A 19,666-nucleotide genomic window follows, 5' to 3' on the forward strand; every position below is an offset into this window, starting at 1 on the left:
AATGAAAAGGTTGAAAACTCTGCTGTGCATAATAATTTGGAACATGCATTTTGAGTGCAGTTTGAGTTTTTAATTTTTTAAAAAATATACTGTTATCATAGGCAGTTTGTACAAAAACCTTTCAATTGTACTCTAATAGTTATTTGACTGGAAAATTACAATGACTGCAATTCATATAGGTAATTTGGGAAAATCTGAGAAAATATTATTTGCATAATAATTTGGAACACAGTGTAAATGGACCTAACTGTGTAAGCACAGCTCACTGCAAAAAAATCCCACTGCGGTTTGGTGGAGTAATCCTTGCAGATACATATTTTAATTTCAAGGTGATCACTTACCCATTTGTATTGCAGGGTCCCCTTTTAACCAAGCAGTTTTTTCCTGTAAACCCTGGAGCACATAGGCAGATATATCCACCGTCACCCGTTTCGATACAGGTTGAGTTACTGGAACAGGGAACTGACGCACATGGATGAATATCTGTGGGAAATATACACGTTACATTTCTATTACACTGCAGTGCACTGCTCCAGTTACATGATGTGACTATTCTCCATTCACACCCAAAGCTGCGTTTTTGCAATTTGATTCCATTTGCTATATTTGTCTTAGATGTCCAGCACACCTGGGGCAAGAGCGGACACTGAAAGCAAAAAGCTTCTGTGCAAGAGTTGTGCATGGTTCCCTGCACATGGCATACAATAAAAACATGCTGTACACACATAAGAACATCACAGTACATGCACCAGAAAATCGTAGCACGCAAGTCACAGAAGTAGTATGCACATGTCCATACTGATAGGGAATTCAGATTGTGAGCCCTAATGGGGACAGTGATGATGATAATGTCTGTAAATCGCTGTGGAATTAATGGTGCTAAATGCGGTAAGTGAGTAAAATATATAAATTAAAGAACAGCATACATGTCACACACACACAGCACATACGTCATACACACACAGCAAACACATCACATCATACACACACAGCACACACGTCATACACACACAGCACACACGTCATACACACACAGCACACATGTCACGTCATACACACACAGCCCACATGTCATACACTCACAGCACACACATCACGTCATACACACAAAGCCCACACGTCATACACTCACAGCACACACGTCACGTCATACACACAGCACATACGTCATACACACACAGCACACACGTCATGTCATACACACACAGCCCACACGTCATACACACACAGCACATACGTCATACACACACAGCCCACACGTCATACACTCACAGCACACACGTCATGTCGTACACACAGCCCACACGTCATACACACACAGCACACACGTTATACACTCACAGCACACACATCATACACACAGAGCACACGTCATACACACACAGCACACACGTCATACACTCACAGTACACACGTCATACACTCACAGCACACACGTCATACACACACAGCACACACGTCATACACACAGCACACACATTATACACACACAGCACACACGTCATGTCGTACACACAGCCCACACGTCATACACACACAGCACACACGTCATACACACAGCACACACATTATACACACACAGCACACACGTCATACACACACAGCCCACACGTCATACACTCACAGCACACACGTCATGTCGTACACACAGCCCACACGTCATACACGTCATACACACACAGCACACACGTCATACACACAGCACACACATCATACACACACAGCACACACGTCATACACACACAGCACACACGTCATACACTCACAGTACACACGTCATACACTCACAGCACACACGTCATACACACACAGCACACACGTCACGTCATACACACACAGCACACACATTATACACACACAGCACACACGTCATACACACACAGCCCACACGTCATACACTCACAGCACACACGTCATGTCGTACACACAGCCCACACGTCATACACGTCATACACACACAGCACACACGTCATACACACAGCACACACATCATACACACACAGCACACACGTCATACACACACAGCACACACGTCATACACTCACAGTACACACGTCATACACTCACAGCACACACGTCATACACACACAGCACACACGTCACGTCATACACACACAGCACACACATTATACACACACAGCACACGTCATACACTCACAGCACACACGTCATACACACACAGCACACACGTCATACACACACAGCACACACGTCATACACACAGCACACACGACACAGATGTACTAAGCACATATCATGCAAACAGAGCTCACACATCAATCGAGCACTTTGCACCCTTCATGCAAGCACTATGCACAAGCAATTTACACTCGTTATGCAAGTACGAGGCACATGTTAAGCAAGCACAACACACATGTCATGCAAGCTCAGCGCACAGGTCATGCAACCATAGTGGACATCACACAAGCACAGCGCACATGTCATGTAAGCACTATGGACACGTCACACAAGCAAAGCACGTCAAGCCAGCAGAGCACACATGTCATGCAACCACAGTGCACACATCACACAAGCGTAGCACACATCAGACACATCAAAAAAGTACAGTGACTACAAATTATATACACAACACATAAGCCCCATTGTAAACATATCAGTAAAGGTCCTGAATCCTTACCATATCTCATACAGATCTCCAACAAGCAACGCTCTGTCGCCATCAGAAAGCCGTGCCCACTAACAATGCCAGGCCTCACACTCATGCCAACGGACTTCAAGGTTTTCCTTGTAAAAATATCTCTGTGAAGGCCCCTGCCTCTCCTGTAAGCCCCTTTGCTGCTGCACTAATTATACAGACTATACACTATTGTATTGGGACCCAAGATCTTCAAATCACACACCTCGTTTCACCCCTTACTTACAAGTGGCAAGAATTGTTTTATATCTGTCCCCAAAGACGGGTCAGGAGTAACCCACACATAATACAGTGAGAGGTGTGATGGACAAAATATGCATTTCACTCATTACATCAAAAATATAATGTATGAACAAAATCATAGGAGGAAAAAGTAAAATTATAAATTTCGTCTGAACTGCAGGTGGCGCTGTTGTCACAGGTTTTTCTTTGCTTTTCACCAGTTCTTGTTTTCTTATGAAGCGCACCATCAGTAGAGGGTTTTTTATTGGTAATCGGTTGATCAATAAGACCTGATAATTAGATTAGCCGGCTATTGAAAATATGTAACACTACATTAAAAGGGTTGAGAAATTTATTTTGATTTTCACTACTCATCTGCTTTTGGTGCCTTGAAATTCCATATTATGTTGCAGTTCTGTGCTTGAAATCTGAATATCTGGTTTATCCAAGTGCTGGATTAACAGGTATTCACTGTGATTTTAATCACTGTATTATGATTAGTTATCTGCAGAATGGGTGATACGTGTCTGACTGCAAGTGGCAGTAGGGCATGCACGGTGCCACTCCACTTATCATTCATGGGTCCAGTGGACAACAGCGCTCAGCTGTCTTCATCAGTCCTTTAAAGACGGTGACTGTGGACTTGCGAATTCTTATACATTCTGTTACAATTTGCCGGTGCTGGGAGTACGCGGTCATGTGACCACAAGTATGTGATTTGCATACTTCTGGACCCATTCCAACTAGACGTATCCATTCCCTCTCAATGCACTTACATTGAGCGATGCCCCATACGTCTAGTTTGCACATTACCACATGTATGCAAATCGCATACTTGCAGTCTTACGCCCCCCGGCACTGGCACCGGAGAATTCCTAGCTCGCGTGATGTGAGCATTCGCAAGTCTGCAGTTACATAGAGTGAATGCAGACTTGTAGCCTAGGGCCGGACAACCCCTTTAAGCTGGCCATACACATGAGATGGCTATTTCGAAGATGTACTCACAAAAGGGAGACCGAAGCAAAAGCCCTCTTACAGAAGAACGGCACACATAGGAAATAAATTCAAGAAAAACAAAGAAAGAAAACAGCCTTACCAACTCCATGTCAGACTACCAATGCACTAGCAGGATGCAGGAGACCCGCGGGGGGCAGCACAGGTGCAAAATACTGATGGAGCAACCACTCACAAACCTACCAATTCATGGAAAGGCTGGTTGCCTAGTATTAAAAATGCACACAGATGAGGCTTCAACAGGGCGCCAGTCACACAGATACATGTGATGCACAGTGTCTGGCTTACAACCTGTTGAGGACGCCCATACAATGAGATTAGGCGGGCAGCCCAGCATTATATAAGTGCACCCCACAAAGACAGACACCCCAATTCTCCCAACCAACATTAAAGGGCCTGGCTGCATCCTGTAAGAAAAGGGAAAAATGTGCCATAAAAAGATTATGTATAAAATACAAGAAGTATTGGTCAATATTTTGGCCAAAATATGCAAGCCCGCAACCCACGTCAAGGGTCCTCATATTTGCGAGTCCCTACACTAAATTCAAAAACGGCTCAGATAGGACAGAAAGTCAAGAAAAACTGCGGAAAATAAACTAGTGGTCTCCTGCATCCTGCTAGTGCATTGGTAATCTGACATGGAGTTGGTCAAGCTGTTTTTTTCTGTGGTTTTCCCCTTGTAGAATAACAATTCTTTGACAGACGCAATTGCCTATCTCTCCCAACTGCCCCATACTGAGGAAAACTCCTGAGTAACCTATGAGCCCGACTCCCCTAATGGCGGCATATCACCCCATCAAACAATCATTGGTCAGAGGAGGTGTCGGGAGGCCCCCTTACACTTTAAACTAATCCCGCCCAGATCGCTGGGTTCGTTCGTCTTTTATTTAGTATGGGGGCCTTTACACTTTGAATGCCATGGCATTGCCGCTGCAGAGCTTCCCTGGAGCAGACACCTATCACATTGCCCGCAGATAGATAATAGTTGCCATCTTTAGGGCAATGTCTATCTGCTGTTTTTTCCCCACGATCCTTGTCATGCTATTTGGTGGCCTCGTACATGGAGCTCTCTCCATCATTTGTATAAATTGCAGAACAAGCAGAATCAGACTAAGCAACTTTTGATGATATGAGAGCAGCGCCTGCACGGCAATTTTTAAAACTGAACATTTTTTCAAATTTCCTCTGTGTAAAAATGACAAGCACCAATGTTGCAGTGGCTGCCGATCCAGCCTTCATCACAGATACACTGCCAGGGTTTATCACAGCTTCCATGGACACAACCAGGGAATTGGATACACTGGTCACAGAATGGCCCTTTCCAGCCGGCGTGACACCTATAAAAAAAACAACAAAAAAAAAAGCATGAGAGACAAGAGCATTACATGCAAAACTTATACCCAGTGCAGGGTCCTAGTGTCTGGCCAGGACACAGGAATACGCCTTGTCCCATGCCTATTGTAAAATGACGTCTTCTGCACAGCACATACCTGCATTCTCCAGGACTCTCGCAGTAGCCATTTATAGGGTGGCAGCCAGGCCTGCATGCGCCTATAAGACACATATTATACAGCGTTATAACAATTCACCTCATACTGTAGGTTATACACATATATGGCCCAATTCATCATTTATTTGTCAATTATCTTTATTTGTTTTGAGGTATTTTCTGACTTTTTTTGTGTCAAATTAAAGGGAATCTATAGGTAAATCTGCACTTACCTATATGCCTCATATTAGAGGTCTTGTTGCCGTGAAATGTCTTTTTATTCATACAAGTTTCTGATGCGTTCCCATCCAGGGGCTCACAAGAAATCCCACCTCCTGTATGAATTATAATGTTTCCACCCTCCCCTGCACGTCACAGTGCCCTGTGATGTGCAGTTGTGGCGGCCAAATCCCGTGCCTGCACAGTTCACTTTTTACAGAAGGGGCACTTGTACTATGTAATATGCAGTCATAGTACTGCAGGGATCTTGTGCGTAGGCATTGGCAAGTCACTGTGACTTCCCGGCGCCTGCACACAAGATCCCTGCAGTACTATGACTGCATATTACATAGTACAAGTGCCCCTCCTGTAAAAAGTGAACTGTGCAGGCACGGGATTTGGCCGCCACAACTGCACATCACAGGGCACTGTGACGTGCAGGGGAGGGTGGAAACATTATAATTCATACAGGAGGTGGGATTTCTTGTGAGCCCCTGGATGGGAACGCATCAGAAACTTGTATGAATAAAAAGACATTTCACAGCAACAAGACCTCTAATATGAGGCATACAGGTAAGTGTAGATTTACATTTCTATCACCTATATGCCCATATTAGAGGTCAGATAAGTGCCTGGGGGTGATAGATTCCCTTTAAGTTTAAGGGGCTTTATAAGAATGTTGGTTAATTTGAATGTATGTTTTTATTTGTACCTGATGAACAGAGCAGTTTGCTCTAGAAACCCGTTATTTTAATAAAAACATTGTTTTTTTAACAATGCATTGGAGTGACAGCACCATTGGATCGTCATTTTTTTATATTTTTTATTTTAAATTCTTCAAAACGGCTTACAGGGTGCATCAATTTGGTGCAAAATCAAAAAATGCTCTTAATTTTCATCTTTCACTGTTTTTTTGGGGGGGGTTTTTTTGCAACTTTTCAGCACCAAAAATTGCTAATCCTTTAAAAACTTGAAAAAGAAAGCACCAAATTGAAAACTCCTTCAGAAACCTTACTCCAGGAGGAAACTGGAGTGAGCTGATCCAAAAAAGGTGACATTTGGTAAAAGTCTTAAAAAAGACAACTTAAAAACAGAAAAGATATAGAGGACAGAAAACATATAGAGTATAAGGCACAAGTATTAAAACCACTAAAAAGGAGCAAGTTAATCCAGAAAACTGGAGAAACAGCAATGATGAATCAGTGGTTTCTGGTGCTGCAGCTTTACACGTAACCTATGGACAGGTGCGGTACTGTTTTTTGGAAGAAAGTAGTTATGTTTTTAAAATCCTCAAAAACCCCATAAAGTGTCGCCATTTGCACAGGGAGCCTTTTCTTTAACGCAACCACCAGGGTACAAGGGATGGGTTCTGATTCCATTAAACAAACTAGCTACATAAAGAAGTCAATTAAATTAAATGCTATTCTTTCCAAAAATTTTTCAACCATATTTTCTTCTCCAATATAACCAACATAAGACTGAAGCAATTTCACAAATACTCTTTATAAAAATGTCCTTGCTAATGCTGCGGTCACACTCCTTGGTTAGAAAGGTGTATATCTGCAGCGTCAAACTGTCAGCACATTTTAATTTTTAGTCACGGCAACACATATAGGTCTGTATAAAAGCTGTGTACAGTAAGCGGTAGTTTTTTTTCATCAAAAGTATTTGCAAACTTGCTTCATTTTTATATTAGTTGGTTTGGAATAATGAAAATGCATAACAATAAAACAATGGTTGAAAAAGTATAAACATGTGAAAAAGAAGCAATCAGCTCACCTGTCCGGGTGCATGGCAAAATACTCTAGTAATAGCAACAGTCCAAACAATAGCCGGCACTCACATCTTCTTAAAAATTGCTTTCTTGAACTAGTAGTATAAAAGGCACAAAAAATGGTTGAACACAACAGCAGAAAAATTAAAAAAGCAAAAAAGAAATATCCGCTGCGCTCCCAGGTAACATGTTTCAGACCTCCATGGTCCTTTGTTCAGCTCTGGCTTCAGGCTTGACAAAGGACCATGCAGGTCTGAAACATGTTACCTGGGAGCGCAGCGGATATTTCTTTCCTGCTTTTTTAACTTTTGTGCTGTTGTGTTCAACCATTTTTTGTGCCTTTTATACTACTGAATCAATAAATCAATTTTTTTAAGAAGATGTGAGTGCCGGCCATCGTTTGGACTGTTGCTGTTACAAAAATATAAACGCTCCAGAATTATCAAGAGATGCATCCGCTGCTGATTTGTGGAGGCACCAAGACTCAGACAGGGCTGAACTTACCATCAGGTTGTAGTTAATAGCTCTCCTCATTGGACAGCACATAATATGTAGCTATGCTGCCTGCTGCCAAACCTCATTAGGTTCCTGTCTGTACAACGAGGGATGAAATATGCTGCTTTATTGGCTTCATGAATGGCCCGCCACTTTTGGTATTGGTGCAGCACGGTCCGCAGGGATGAATGAATGTAAATTTATGATGGGCTGTTATAACATTTTGCAAGGAAGTACAAATTAATATTTATGAAACCCATTTGTATACTTTCATTTTTTATTATATTCTCTGACTGAGGAGAAAAATCTGAACTTGTAATTATATCTTCCTCAAGGAGGGCTTAAAAGTCACTACCTCTTCTAAAATATGTGTAAAAAAAAAATAAATCTATTGAGCAGTTTCTCAGTTATCCTGGTCTCCACAGGTGACAAATGGTCAGTGACAACCCTACTCGTGGCCATGGCACTTACCCCTATTGGTTATCAGCTAGCTTTGATTTGTTATTTAGGATCTTTGCAAACAGCCTTGATTAAAAATCTACTACCTTTCTGTGTATTCAGTTCCCATTTAATATGTAGATCCCAATTCATCAATCAGTTTTACACTAAGACTCTAGAGCAAAACTATTTGAAATGCCACAAAATTTTTGTGCAACTTATAGTTGTGCAAAACTTTGGAAACTTTTGGTGTTTTTATGCTAGTTTTCGCTAGCTCCATCAACTCTTTGAAAAGTGGCCAGAGAGTGGTGTAGAGTGGATTTGGCCCAGCATAATTAGGCCACATTCACACGTTCAGTATCGTGTCAATATTTTACATCAGTATTTGTAAGCCAAAACCAGGAGTGGGTGATAAATACAGAAGTAGTGACGTGTTTCTATTATACTTTTCCTCTGATTGTTCCTCACCTGTTTTTAACTTACAAATACTGATGTAAAATACTGACCAAATACTGAACTTGTGAATGTGGCCTTAGCATCATACTATCCCTGTCACATACAGCTATGCTAAAACCCGACTCGTATTCCAACAATAGGGTACGGCTTCTTATAGGAGTATAGACGTATGTGAGGTTCTGAGACTGCGTGTTTTGGCAGCGTAAAAAAATCCAGTGTCTTACAGTTCCAGCAAAGTGAATGGGATTTTGTCACGGGTGTGTCAGAGGTGACAGACAGTCGCCCTGCAGTTGGTTGCAGGAGATCTTCACATTTGGCATTACAGACATCTTCTTAGATGAGAGGCTGTCTCTAGGACCTAGCGGCTAACTCCCTCTGGTAATTAGCTTTCTGACCTGGGTGTATATATACCTGGTGTGTCTGAGAGGGAGGTGCCGGTGATATTCATTCCTTATTGTGAAGGCTTAGCAAGAGCAGTACTTGGTCCTCTCTGGAGCTTGAGGCCAAGCTTGCATCTGTCTGGAGTCATCTAAAGCTAAGCATTCTTCCCCTGTTTGTCTACCCTTGTTGTCTATAGAGTTTAGTGGAGATTGACTAGTGCTCATCTCCTCCCATCACTAGCCTTAGCCATACGCCAGGGAAAGACAGGGCGAGGCACACGTGCGGCGATTGGTGAAGAGCCAATATAGGGATGGTAGTTGAGACAGGGTAACACTAAATCAGTGTAGGAGGTCTCCCCTTCCCCCTTTCCCCAGTGTCTGGGCTCCCTTTCCCTCTTCCCTCTGAGTTGCACTAAGTCTTTCCCACACCTGGCGTGACAGATTTATAGAAATCTCATGCACACTGTGTTTTTTTTATGCAGCGTAAACCGACATATGGTTCATGTGTAACATCCACAACCAGGGCCGGCGTCAGCACCCGGGCAAATGCCGGGGCCCTGAGCAGGCGGGGGGCCCACTCGCGGTTGGGCACCCCGACGGGCTATGGGCGGAGGAGAGCGGTGCCAACATCCGCCATTCTCCCCTGCTTGGTCAGGGCCCCCGCAGCCGGATACTTACTTCTCCCCGTGCCTCTGCAGATCCACTGTCTTCCTGCTGTGCGCTCTCTGTGACGTCTCAGGTCAGAGGGTGCGGTGACGTCTTTCCACCGCGCCCTCCCCTGAGCCATCACAGGCAGCGCAGGGCGGGAAGACGCCGGTGACGCTGGAGTCCGGACCAGAGCAGCGGCAGCAGGTGAGGAGGAGTGAGGTGAGTATTTGATTTTTTTTTTTAATGTATGGAGGCATGGGGCACTATATGGGGGGGGACATCCTGCATGGGGCATTATATGGGGGGGAAAGGTACATCCTGCATGGGGCATTATATGGGGGGGAAAGGAACATCCTGCATGGGACATTATATGGGGGGGAAAGGGACATCCTACATGGGACATTATATGGGGGGGAAAGGGACATCCTGCATGGGGCACTATATGGGGGGGGGGAGGGACATTATATGGGGGGGAAAGGGACATCCTGCATGGGACATTATATGGGGGGGAAAGGGACATCCTGCATGGGACATTATATGGGGGGGAAAGGGACATCCTGCATGGGACATTATATGGAGGGGGAAAGGGACATCCTGCATGGGACATTATATGGAGGGGGAAAGGGACATCCTGCATGGGACATTATATGGGGGGGGGGGGAACATCCTACATGGGACATTATATGGGGGGGGGGAAGGGACATCCTGCAAGGGGCATTATATGGGGGGGTGACATCTTGCATGGGGCATTATATGGGGGGGAGAAGTGACATCCTGCATGGGGCATTATATGGGGGGGGTTACATCCTGCATGGGGCATTATATGGGGGGGTGACATCCTGCAAGGGGCATTATATGGGGGGTGACATCCTGCATGGGGTATTATATGGGGGAGAGAAGTAATATCCTGCATGAGGCATTATATGGGGGGAAGGGACATCCTGCATGGGGCATTGTATAGGGGGGGGAGGGACATCCTGCATAGGGCATTATATGGGGGGGAAGTGACATCCTGCATGGGGCATTATATGGGGGGAGTGACATCCTGCATGGGGCATTATGTGGGGGGAACAGCCTGCATGGAGCATTATATGGGGCTAGTATCCTGTATGGAGCGTTATAAGGGACCAGTATCCTGTACGGAGCGTTATATGGGGGCCAGTATTCTGTATGGAGTGTTATATAGGGGCCAGTATCCTGTATGGAGTGTTATATAGGGGCCAGTATTCTGTATGGAGCATTTTATGGGGGCCAGTATACTGTGTGGAGCGATTCACCAGTTTCTGAGCTATTGTGGAATTTACAATAGATATCGCTCATGTAATGTAAGAAGTGAAATCTTTGCATTGTACTATATATATATTTCTCTGCGGTATCTGAGCATCATGAATCGTGGTATGTGTTAAAGGGGCCACTGAGACTCTTTCGCCCGGGGCCCAGAAAAACCTGGAGCCGGCCCTGTCCACAACATGTCAATTTCTCTTGCGGTATGTTCAGATTTTCCCCATAAAATTGTATCAGATGTGGGCAATCCCAAAGTAAGAAACACATGTAATCCACACATGACTTTATCGATAAAGTTTTGTCAATGCCAAATACCAAGAAGTATAAATAATAGCAGCTTAATCTGCAGCCATCATGTTATGGAGCAGGAGGAGCTGAACAGATTGATATATAGGTTTGTCAGAAAAGATTCCGATTAACCTGAGTTTAATCCTCTGCTCTTTCTAGGATTTGGGTCCAGTGGGCGGTTCTATCAGTGACTGACAGCTGTGTCTTATACAACAAAAAGCTGTACGTCACTGACATATTTCTCATTCTACTGACGTATAATTAGATTTAATTTATAATTATATAAGTTATTACTGTATCTACTCCAATATTATTAGGTGGACTTTTATCCATAATTATTCAATAAGGGGATGTTAGCCATTTCCCTACATAAACTTGCAATGATAATAACTGTATCACATGCATTTGGGATTGTTGTAAATTTAAACCACCTATATTTTAATAACATCCATAATAAAAGTTATATTTTATCACATCACTATTACCTTCTACTCCCTATTCCTAGTGCATTTATTTAAAAATCTTGACAACATGACAGGTCCATATTTTAGTGTCCATATCGAGACCACAACGCTGTGACCTTCTGAACTTAGACCACCATACTGTAGCTAGTTTTTCAGGTCCTTTCCTAGGATACCGATCAGCCGATGGAAATGTTGGCAGGGCTCACAGCAGTAATCCCTAATAATTTACTATTGCTTGTATGTTTGAAACATTATAACATAATGATACATTTACTCCAAATAAAAATACTATTAATTATATAGTTGGCATACTTGACAATTTTTGGAAGCTTGCATACCGCCAGAAATTTTCACCCCTAGCCACACCACCATTTATAAACCATTTATAGACCATAATGGATCCAGCCTCAGAAGTATGTAAAATCCAAGTTTTATTAGACAAAGATTACAAAACATGTATCTCATGGCAATATGTCACAACCCCAGAAAAAGGGGGGAGAGAAAATTCCTCGGCAGGCGCGTTTCAATGGCTAAGGACCCTATGGTCTGAAATGTGTTTGCCCAGGAATTCTCTGAGGTTGTGACATATTGCCATGAGATGTATGTTTTTTAATCTTTATGTAATAAAACTTGGATTTTACATACTTCTGAGGCTGGATCTATTCTGCTATTGATTGTTTTTGCTGCTGCACTTCTGGTGTTCCGTGCCTTGAATTCTACAATGGGTGAGCTGACTTAAAATCCCTATTTTCTTCCATTTATAGACCATATCCATCCTTTCCCCCTCAAAGTTACAGACCCTTGGGCATAAGATATGAACGCTTCTTTGTGATCTGGTCTGGGATCTCATAATAAAAAAGTCTGATCTACAGTTTGAAATAAATTTAAGGGTATAGCTTTAATATAGGGGGTGGTCTGAGATCTGATATTTAGGGGTTTGATCTGAGGTCTGATAAGAATGCATGGGGTATTGTCTAGATTCTGAACTAAATTTGGGTGTATAATTTTAATATTACTGTCTGGTTTTGAATCTGATATTAATATAAGGGTTGGGTCTGAGGTCTGATTTTAAGATAGGGGTCTGATCTGCAATCTGATATTATTATAGGGCCTTGATCTCAGGTCTGATATTAATATATGCAACTGTCCTGTTGTCTAAAACAAATACAGGGGTCTGATATTAATATAAGGGTCTGAAATGAATATATCAGACCCCAGTGGGATCTCTTGCGAAAGCCATAATAATAGCCACACAGCTTTTCCAGAAACAGCTATAGCGAGAAGGCATCACTGTATAATGAAAGACCATTAAACTTTCTAAAATACTTTACGTTTCAATTCTTTGCCATCTTCAATATCTCTTCTTGCTGTACGTGAATGGTAGGTAATGTTTCTAATTATGCAAAGAGGCTCAAAACCTCCAAAGACTTAATACTTCTCACAGATGATGATTGTTACAATGGTAACTAGCCTAGACAATCCTCTGTGAGATAAACAGCCTGGAATCCAGACTGATACCTTTTACTGCAGTGATACATTGTAGCAAACTAACAGAAGTGGAGAGAGATTTCTGTTGTAGCTGGGCTTGAATTGTTTAGCCGGAGGTTTCACAGACATTTTGGAAGTATGATCATTGGAAATATTGTAATTCTTATTTCGTTGAGTTTTTAGTGTTGATACTCCTATAAGTAATAATATACTAAATAGTCCCATGCCTATAAGCAGCTTGTAATCTCTGCTGGATCAGTACTCTCCACTCCTCCGATGCTTCAAAGACAAATCTAGCTCCTCTTACATCACAGGACTAAGGACTATGCACAATGAAAGCCACAGCACAACCATGTCAATGGTCCGAGCTCAGCTGTCAATCAATCAGCTGCACACCAGGAGGCAATGGAGCGGAGGGCTCCTGAAAAATGATGTTCAGAATAACCCTTTAATGAATTGATAATAAAATGCTGCTTTTAATATTATTACTACTATGTCAATTTGGTAAACTTGCATTCACTTTTTTAAAGTGGTTTTTTTTCTGCATTTAGCAAGCACATAAAAACCAAAAGAAAAACACAAGATAACCCGCAAAGGTGAAACCCAACCACAATAATAGTAGTAATAATAATAGGAATATCAGAGGCAGCCATTTATCTATTAATTACAGTATTATTATAAGGTAATTGGAGCACAGAGTATATGGAGCACTGCTTTATGTACTGCTCTTGTTAGCAGCATCTTGACTTTGCTCCCCTTGACCTTACATTGGTTGTCATCAGCAGAGCTATAAATACCTGCAGGAGCCCAATTATTGCCTCCTGATGGAAGCAATGCTCTGCATGCCTCTACACAGTAAAGAGGAAATGTCCTTCAGTTCTGGGGTCCTGCGCTACAAAGTCACATTTCTTCTCTTTTATATTAAATATAAAAAATGAGGCCGATAACTAGAAAGTGATAGTCAGCGGCTAATCATGACTAATAATGTATGGTAATGTTACATAATTATAATACTGATACTCATGCCATATGCTTGAAATGTACTATTAGCATCTTTTACCTACATTATTTTTTTCAGCTCACCAAATAGCATGTGGGAAAAAAATATTACGTTGCTCAGAAACAGTCAACAAGCTGCTGCTGATGGATCCAACATGATTATTATAGCAATAATTTGGTGCCTCTTTCATCTGTCGTTTGCCAGGGTGAGAAATGTATGGAGCTTTTGTGGAGACATATATGTTGATGAATCTGACGGGCGTTGTGGGGTCACACCCCTTTCCGCTAAGCTCTGCTCACTTTTCACAAAGTAGGGGGAGCGGCGTAAAAGCAAAAAAAGTTTAAAAATTGCAGACTACCTCATAATCTCCAGGTGGGAGTCTTATTAACCCATTAATATACACTGCTCAAAAAAATAAAGGGAACACTCAAATAACACATCCTAGATCTGAATGAATGAAATATTCTCACTGAATACTTTGTTGTGTACAAAGTTGAATGTGCTGACAACAAAATTACACAAAAATCATCAATGGAAATCACATTTATTAACCAATGGAGGCCTGGATTTGGAGTCACCCCCAAAATTAAAGTGGACAAACACACTACAGGCTGATCCAACTTTGATGTAATGTCCTTAAAACAAGTCAAAATGAGGCTCAGTATTGTGTGTGGCCTCCACGTGCCTGTATGACCTCCCTACAACGCCTGGGCATGCTCCTGATGAGGCTCAGTATTGTGTGTGGCCTCCACGTGCCTGTATGACCTCCCGACAACGCCTGGGCATGCTCCTGATGAGGCTCAGTATTGTGTGTGGCCTCCACGTGCCTGTATGACCTCCCTACAACGCCTGGGCATGCTCCTGATGAGGCTGAGTATTGTGTGTGGCCTCTACGAGCCTGTATGACCTCCCTACAATGCCTGGGCATGCTCCTGATGAGGCTCAGTATTGTGTGTGGCCTCCACGTGCCTGTATGACCTCCCTACAACGCCTGGGCATGCTCCTGATGAGGCTGAGTATTGTGTGTGGCCTCCACGTGCCTGTATGACCTCCCTACAACGCCTGGGCATGCTCCTGATGAGGTTGCGGATGGTCTCCTGTGGGATCTCCTCCCAGACCTGGACTAAAGCATCCGCCAACTCCTGGACAGTCTGTGGTGTAACGTGATGTTGGTGGATGGAGCGAGACATGGTGTCCCAGATGTGCTCAATCGGATTCAGGTCTGGGGAACGGGCGGGCCAGTCCATAGCTTCAATGCCTTCATCTTGCAGGAACTGCTGACACACTCCAGCCACATGAGGTCTGGCATTGTCCTGCATTAGGAGGAAACCAGGGCCAACCGCACCAGCATATGGTCTCACAAGGGGTCTGAGGATCTCATCTCGGTACCTAATGGCAGTCAGGCTACCTCTGGGGAGCACATGGAGGGCTGTGCGTGCCCTCCAAAGAAATGCCACCCCACACCATTACTGACCCACTGCCAAACCGGTCATGCTGAAGGATGTTGCTGGCAGCAGATCGCTCTCCACGGCGTCTCCAGACTCTGTCACGTCTGTCACATGTGCTCAGTGTGAACCTGCTTTCATCTGTGAAGAGCACAGGGTGCCAGTGGCGACTTTGCCGATCCTGGTGTTCTGTGGCAAATGCCAAGCGTCCTGCACGGTGTTGGGCTGTGAGCACAACCCCCATCTGTGGACGTCGGGCCCTCATACCACCCTCATGGAGTCGGATTCTAACAATTTGTGCAGACACATGCACATTTGTGGCCTGCTGGAGGTCATTTTGCAGGGCTCTGGCAGTGCTCCTCTTGTTCCTCCTTGCACAAAGGCGGAGGTAGAGGTCCTGCTGCTGGGTTGTTGCCCTCCTACGGCCCCCTCCACACCTCCTGGTGTACTTGCCTGTCTCTTGGTAGCGCCTCCAGCCTCTGGACACTACGCTGACAGACACAGCAAACCTTCTTGCCACAGCTCGCATTGATGTGCCATCCTGGATGAGCTGCACTACCTGAGCAACTTCTGTGGGTTGTAGAGTCCATCTCATGCTACCACGAGTGTGAAAGCACAACCAACATTCAAAAGTGACCAAAACATCAGCCAGAAAGCATTGGTACTGAGATCTGGTCTGTGGTCCCCACCTGCAGTATCACTCCTTTATTGAGGGTGTCTTGATAACTGCCAATAATTTCCATCTATTGTCTATTCCATTTGCACAACATCATGTGAAATTGATTGTCAATCAGTGTTGCTTCCTCAGTGGACAGTTTGATTTCACAGAAGTTTGATTTACTTGGAGTTAGATTCTGTTGTTTAAGTGCTCCCCTTATTTTTTGAGCAGTGTACAATGCAAATAATATATAGTTATGAGGTAGTCAGAATAGTGGGTTATTAAGCAGGAATGACACTGATCTTAACTAGAATAAAAAAAATGTTATAAAATCCATCACCAGTAAGTATCCTGCTTGATGACTTAGTAAGTGAAATATGGAAAAAGATCATTCTGATGTCCACAAATGCCGGATGTACTGACGTGTTAATAAAATGGATTGCTGCATATGGAGGTAGCAGAGTTGAATTTATTACTAGCTTCACCTGCATGGAAACCACCATAGTAGCTTCAGTTCATGGCCACTTCGCTTTATTACAGCTGGAAGATTAGTGTGATTGACAGAAACTGAGCGTTCTCTCCCTACGAGCAAATCTGAATCAATTGTAAAATATGGATTTCACAAATGAAAACGTTCAACGATGAAAAGTGCAAATCCATGAAAGTGCAGTGAGAAAGTGAGGCGATCACTAATATGTCCATGGTGACAGCTCCCAGGAGATGATCACTCGTCTCCTTCACAGTTCGAAATGGAATTTACCTAGTAATACAGTGATATATCCCCGGCTGACAATACTTATGAGAGGCCTAACAGCAGCCATATTGGTTGTCATCTACTCCCTAAGGCCATGTGCCCCATGTACACACGGTGATTTTTCCGCTGCATTTTTTTCAGTTGACATCCACAGCAAAGTACGCAATAGTAATCTCACTTGAGTATTGTGATTTTGCTCCATTAAGAGTTCCCCTTTTGTATGCATTTTCGGTGCAGATTTGATGCAGTGGTTTTTAATGTTTTTTTTAATGCAGAAACGCTCTGATTCTGCACTTAAAAACCGAACTGCTTTTTTTAAAATGTTTTTTCAGGCTCCCAATAGAAGTCTATAAAGAATAAAACGCCCACAAAAACAATTGCTCAGTTAAACAGAATCTTTAAATGTACAGGGTGACGGAACAGCTTCTTATCTTAATCATCCAGTCCTCTAGATTTGTTAAGCCAAGAGAAATACACTAATGTGTTTGTGTTGACTTATGTATGTGTGTTTCTTTGGCTGGTCAAGAACAGTGACTCCGGGTGAAACAATGATGTTTGTTACTATGCTAATTGCATATTGTACTAAAGCCAGCTAGATGTTGATTTAAAGAGCCCCCTGCTATTCCAACTATGTAAACTGATTAAATGAAAAACAATGAGACCTGAGCCCTGTGAAATAATACCCTCCCTAATCCTTGACCTGTGGATGTGTAATTCAAAGGACAATTTAACTATTTTTAAGGGACATATGCCTCTGTAGCAGGCAGACTTTACAAGGAGAATCAAATCAAAGATCAGACACACTCTTTAGGAAAGTAGCTTGTAGCATGGCTCGATCCAGAGAGACACAGATTTGGATTTATCATGATTCCAGCCTAAGGTTATAAGGCCTTGACTGGAAAGATACGGATCTGCTCCATTGACCATCAGAGAACCCATGGATACATTTGGGGAGACCAGTTGGGACGATGAAGTTACCTGGCCCCATGGATATGATGTTTGGGGTTGCCAGGTGGGACCCTCCGGTCACCTGGAACCCATGGAGACATTTGGAGAAGCCAGATTGGGACCAGCCGATCATCTGGCCCCATGGAAACTCTTGGAGAGGCCAGGGTGGGACCCTCGGGTCTCCTGGTCTTGTACCTCGATGGACTGTCAGCTTCTTAAGCTTGCCGCTACCTTCTCTCTGTGGGGGCCACCAATAGCGGGGGGCCACTGGTTGAGGTAGTTGGCCCTGGAAGTCCCAAAATCACAGTTGTTCTATCCCAGGTGGACCAGCGGAAGGGTGAGACTGTGTCATGTTGTACCATCTTGGGTATTTGCTGGGACTGGTCTATGTGTTTATTGTCCATTTGGTGGTTCAATAAATTATTGCCACACTGTTTTACCCTCAACCTGTGTTGTCTGAGTAGTATTATGCCCACGGAAGACGCCGGGTCTTCACATACAGTGAACAGGAGTTTTCATGAAATCACATTCACATCATTGGAACATAACCTCAGCTACCAGAGTGTTAGGTTTGTCACAGGGCGCTGTGACGTACTCTTTCCTTCTCATACAAACCCGTCCGGGAGGAAACAAAGCGCAGTCCATAAGAGCCACACTTGGTGCATGCACCGGGAGGTGAGGAAGGAAAGAGCACGTCACAGCGCCCTGTGACAAGCGGGGGAGGGAGTGAAAATGGTAACTAGGCTGATAGGCGGCGATTTAGGGGAATAATCAGATAGGCGGGCATTGCTTGGCATCCCCCGGACACCAAGCCTGTTGAAAACCAAAAAGATAAAACTACTTTTCTCTGCAATCAGACCTCTACTATGGGCCATACAGGTAAGTATAGATTAACTTTTCTATAACCTGTATGCCCATAATAGTGGTCTGATATCTTCCAGGGGGTGACAGATTCCCTTTAAGTGTACAGTCTGAGCTGAGGTCTATTTTGCTATACTGATCAAGAGTCTGAACTAAGTCAAATATTTGTTCTGATTTTAATAGAGCTTCTGATCTAGGATGTTGTAATAAAATAGGGAGTCTGAATATATTTGGGGGATCTGGTCTGGAGCCTGATGATATAAGGGTCTGGGATATGAAAAATATTTAAAGGTCTGGTCTGGGATGCAAGATATATATAGGGGTTTAATATTATTATAGGGGTGTGGTCTGAGGTCTGATAATATAAGGGTCTTGTGTAAGCTCTGAAATAAATGTAGGGGTCTAATATTAATATAGGAGTGCCCTCACCCCAGTGGGACATCCTGCAGAAGTCATATTAATGATATACTGTATATTTAATTACGGGTTAAGCCTGGTTTGTATCTCCTTTTGTTCGTGACCTGGCTGGGCACATGAAGAGGTGAGTCACTAGAATTAAGGAAAATCTAAATTATGGACACTCAACTTTCTAAAATACTTGGCTTCACTTTTCTGCTATTTTCAATATCTCTGTTTGCCTGTCTATGAATGGGAACAGAATTATTGACATCAAAAGGCTGAAAGC

General features: G+C 43.3%; 1 protein-coding gene across 1 annotated transcript in view; it reads right to left on the minus strand.

The window, feature by feature from the left end:
- Positions 1–19,666, minus strand: part of DLK1 (delta like non-canonical Notch ligand 1) — a 48,441-nt gene that overhangs the window by 26,822 nt on the left and 1,953 nt on the right. The window contains exons 4-6 of the mRNA XM_073638403.1: positions 5,383–5,443; positions 5,099–5,229; positions 342–483 (exon numbers count right to left, since the gene is read on the minus strand). Coding sequence (XP_073494504.1) covers positions 342–483; positions 5,099–5,229; positions 5,383–5,443 — 334 coding nt within the window. The remainder of the gene's footprint in view (positions 1–341; positions 484–5,098; positions 5,230–5,382; positions 5,444–19,666) is intronic.

Source organism: Phyllobates terribilis, unplaced genomic scaffold, assembly GCF_046119375.1.
Source record: "Phyllobates terribilis strain yellow unplaced genomic scaffold, ASM4611937v1 Scaffold_7__3_contigs__length_470593459, whole genome shotgun sequence".
In the NCBI taxonomy this organism is placed as follows: domain Eukaryota; kingdom Metazoa; phylum Chordata; class Amphibia; order Anura; family Dendrobatidae; genus Phyllobates; species Phyllobates terribilis.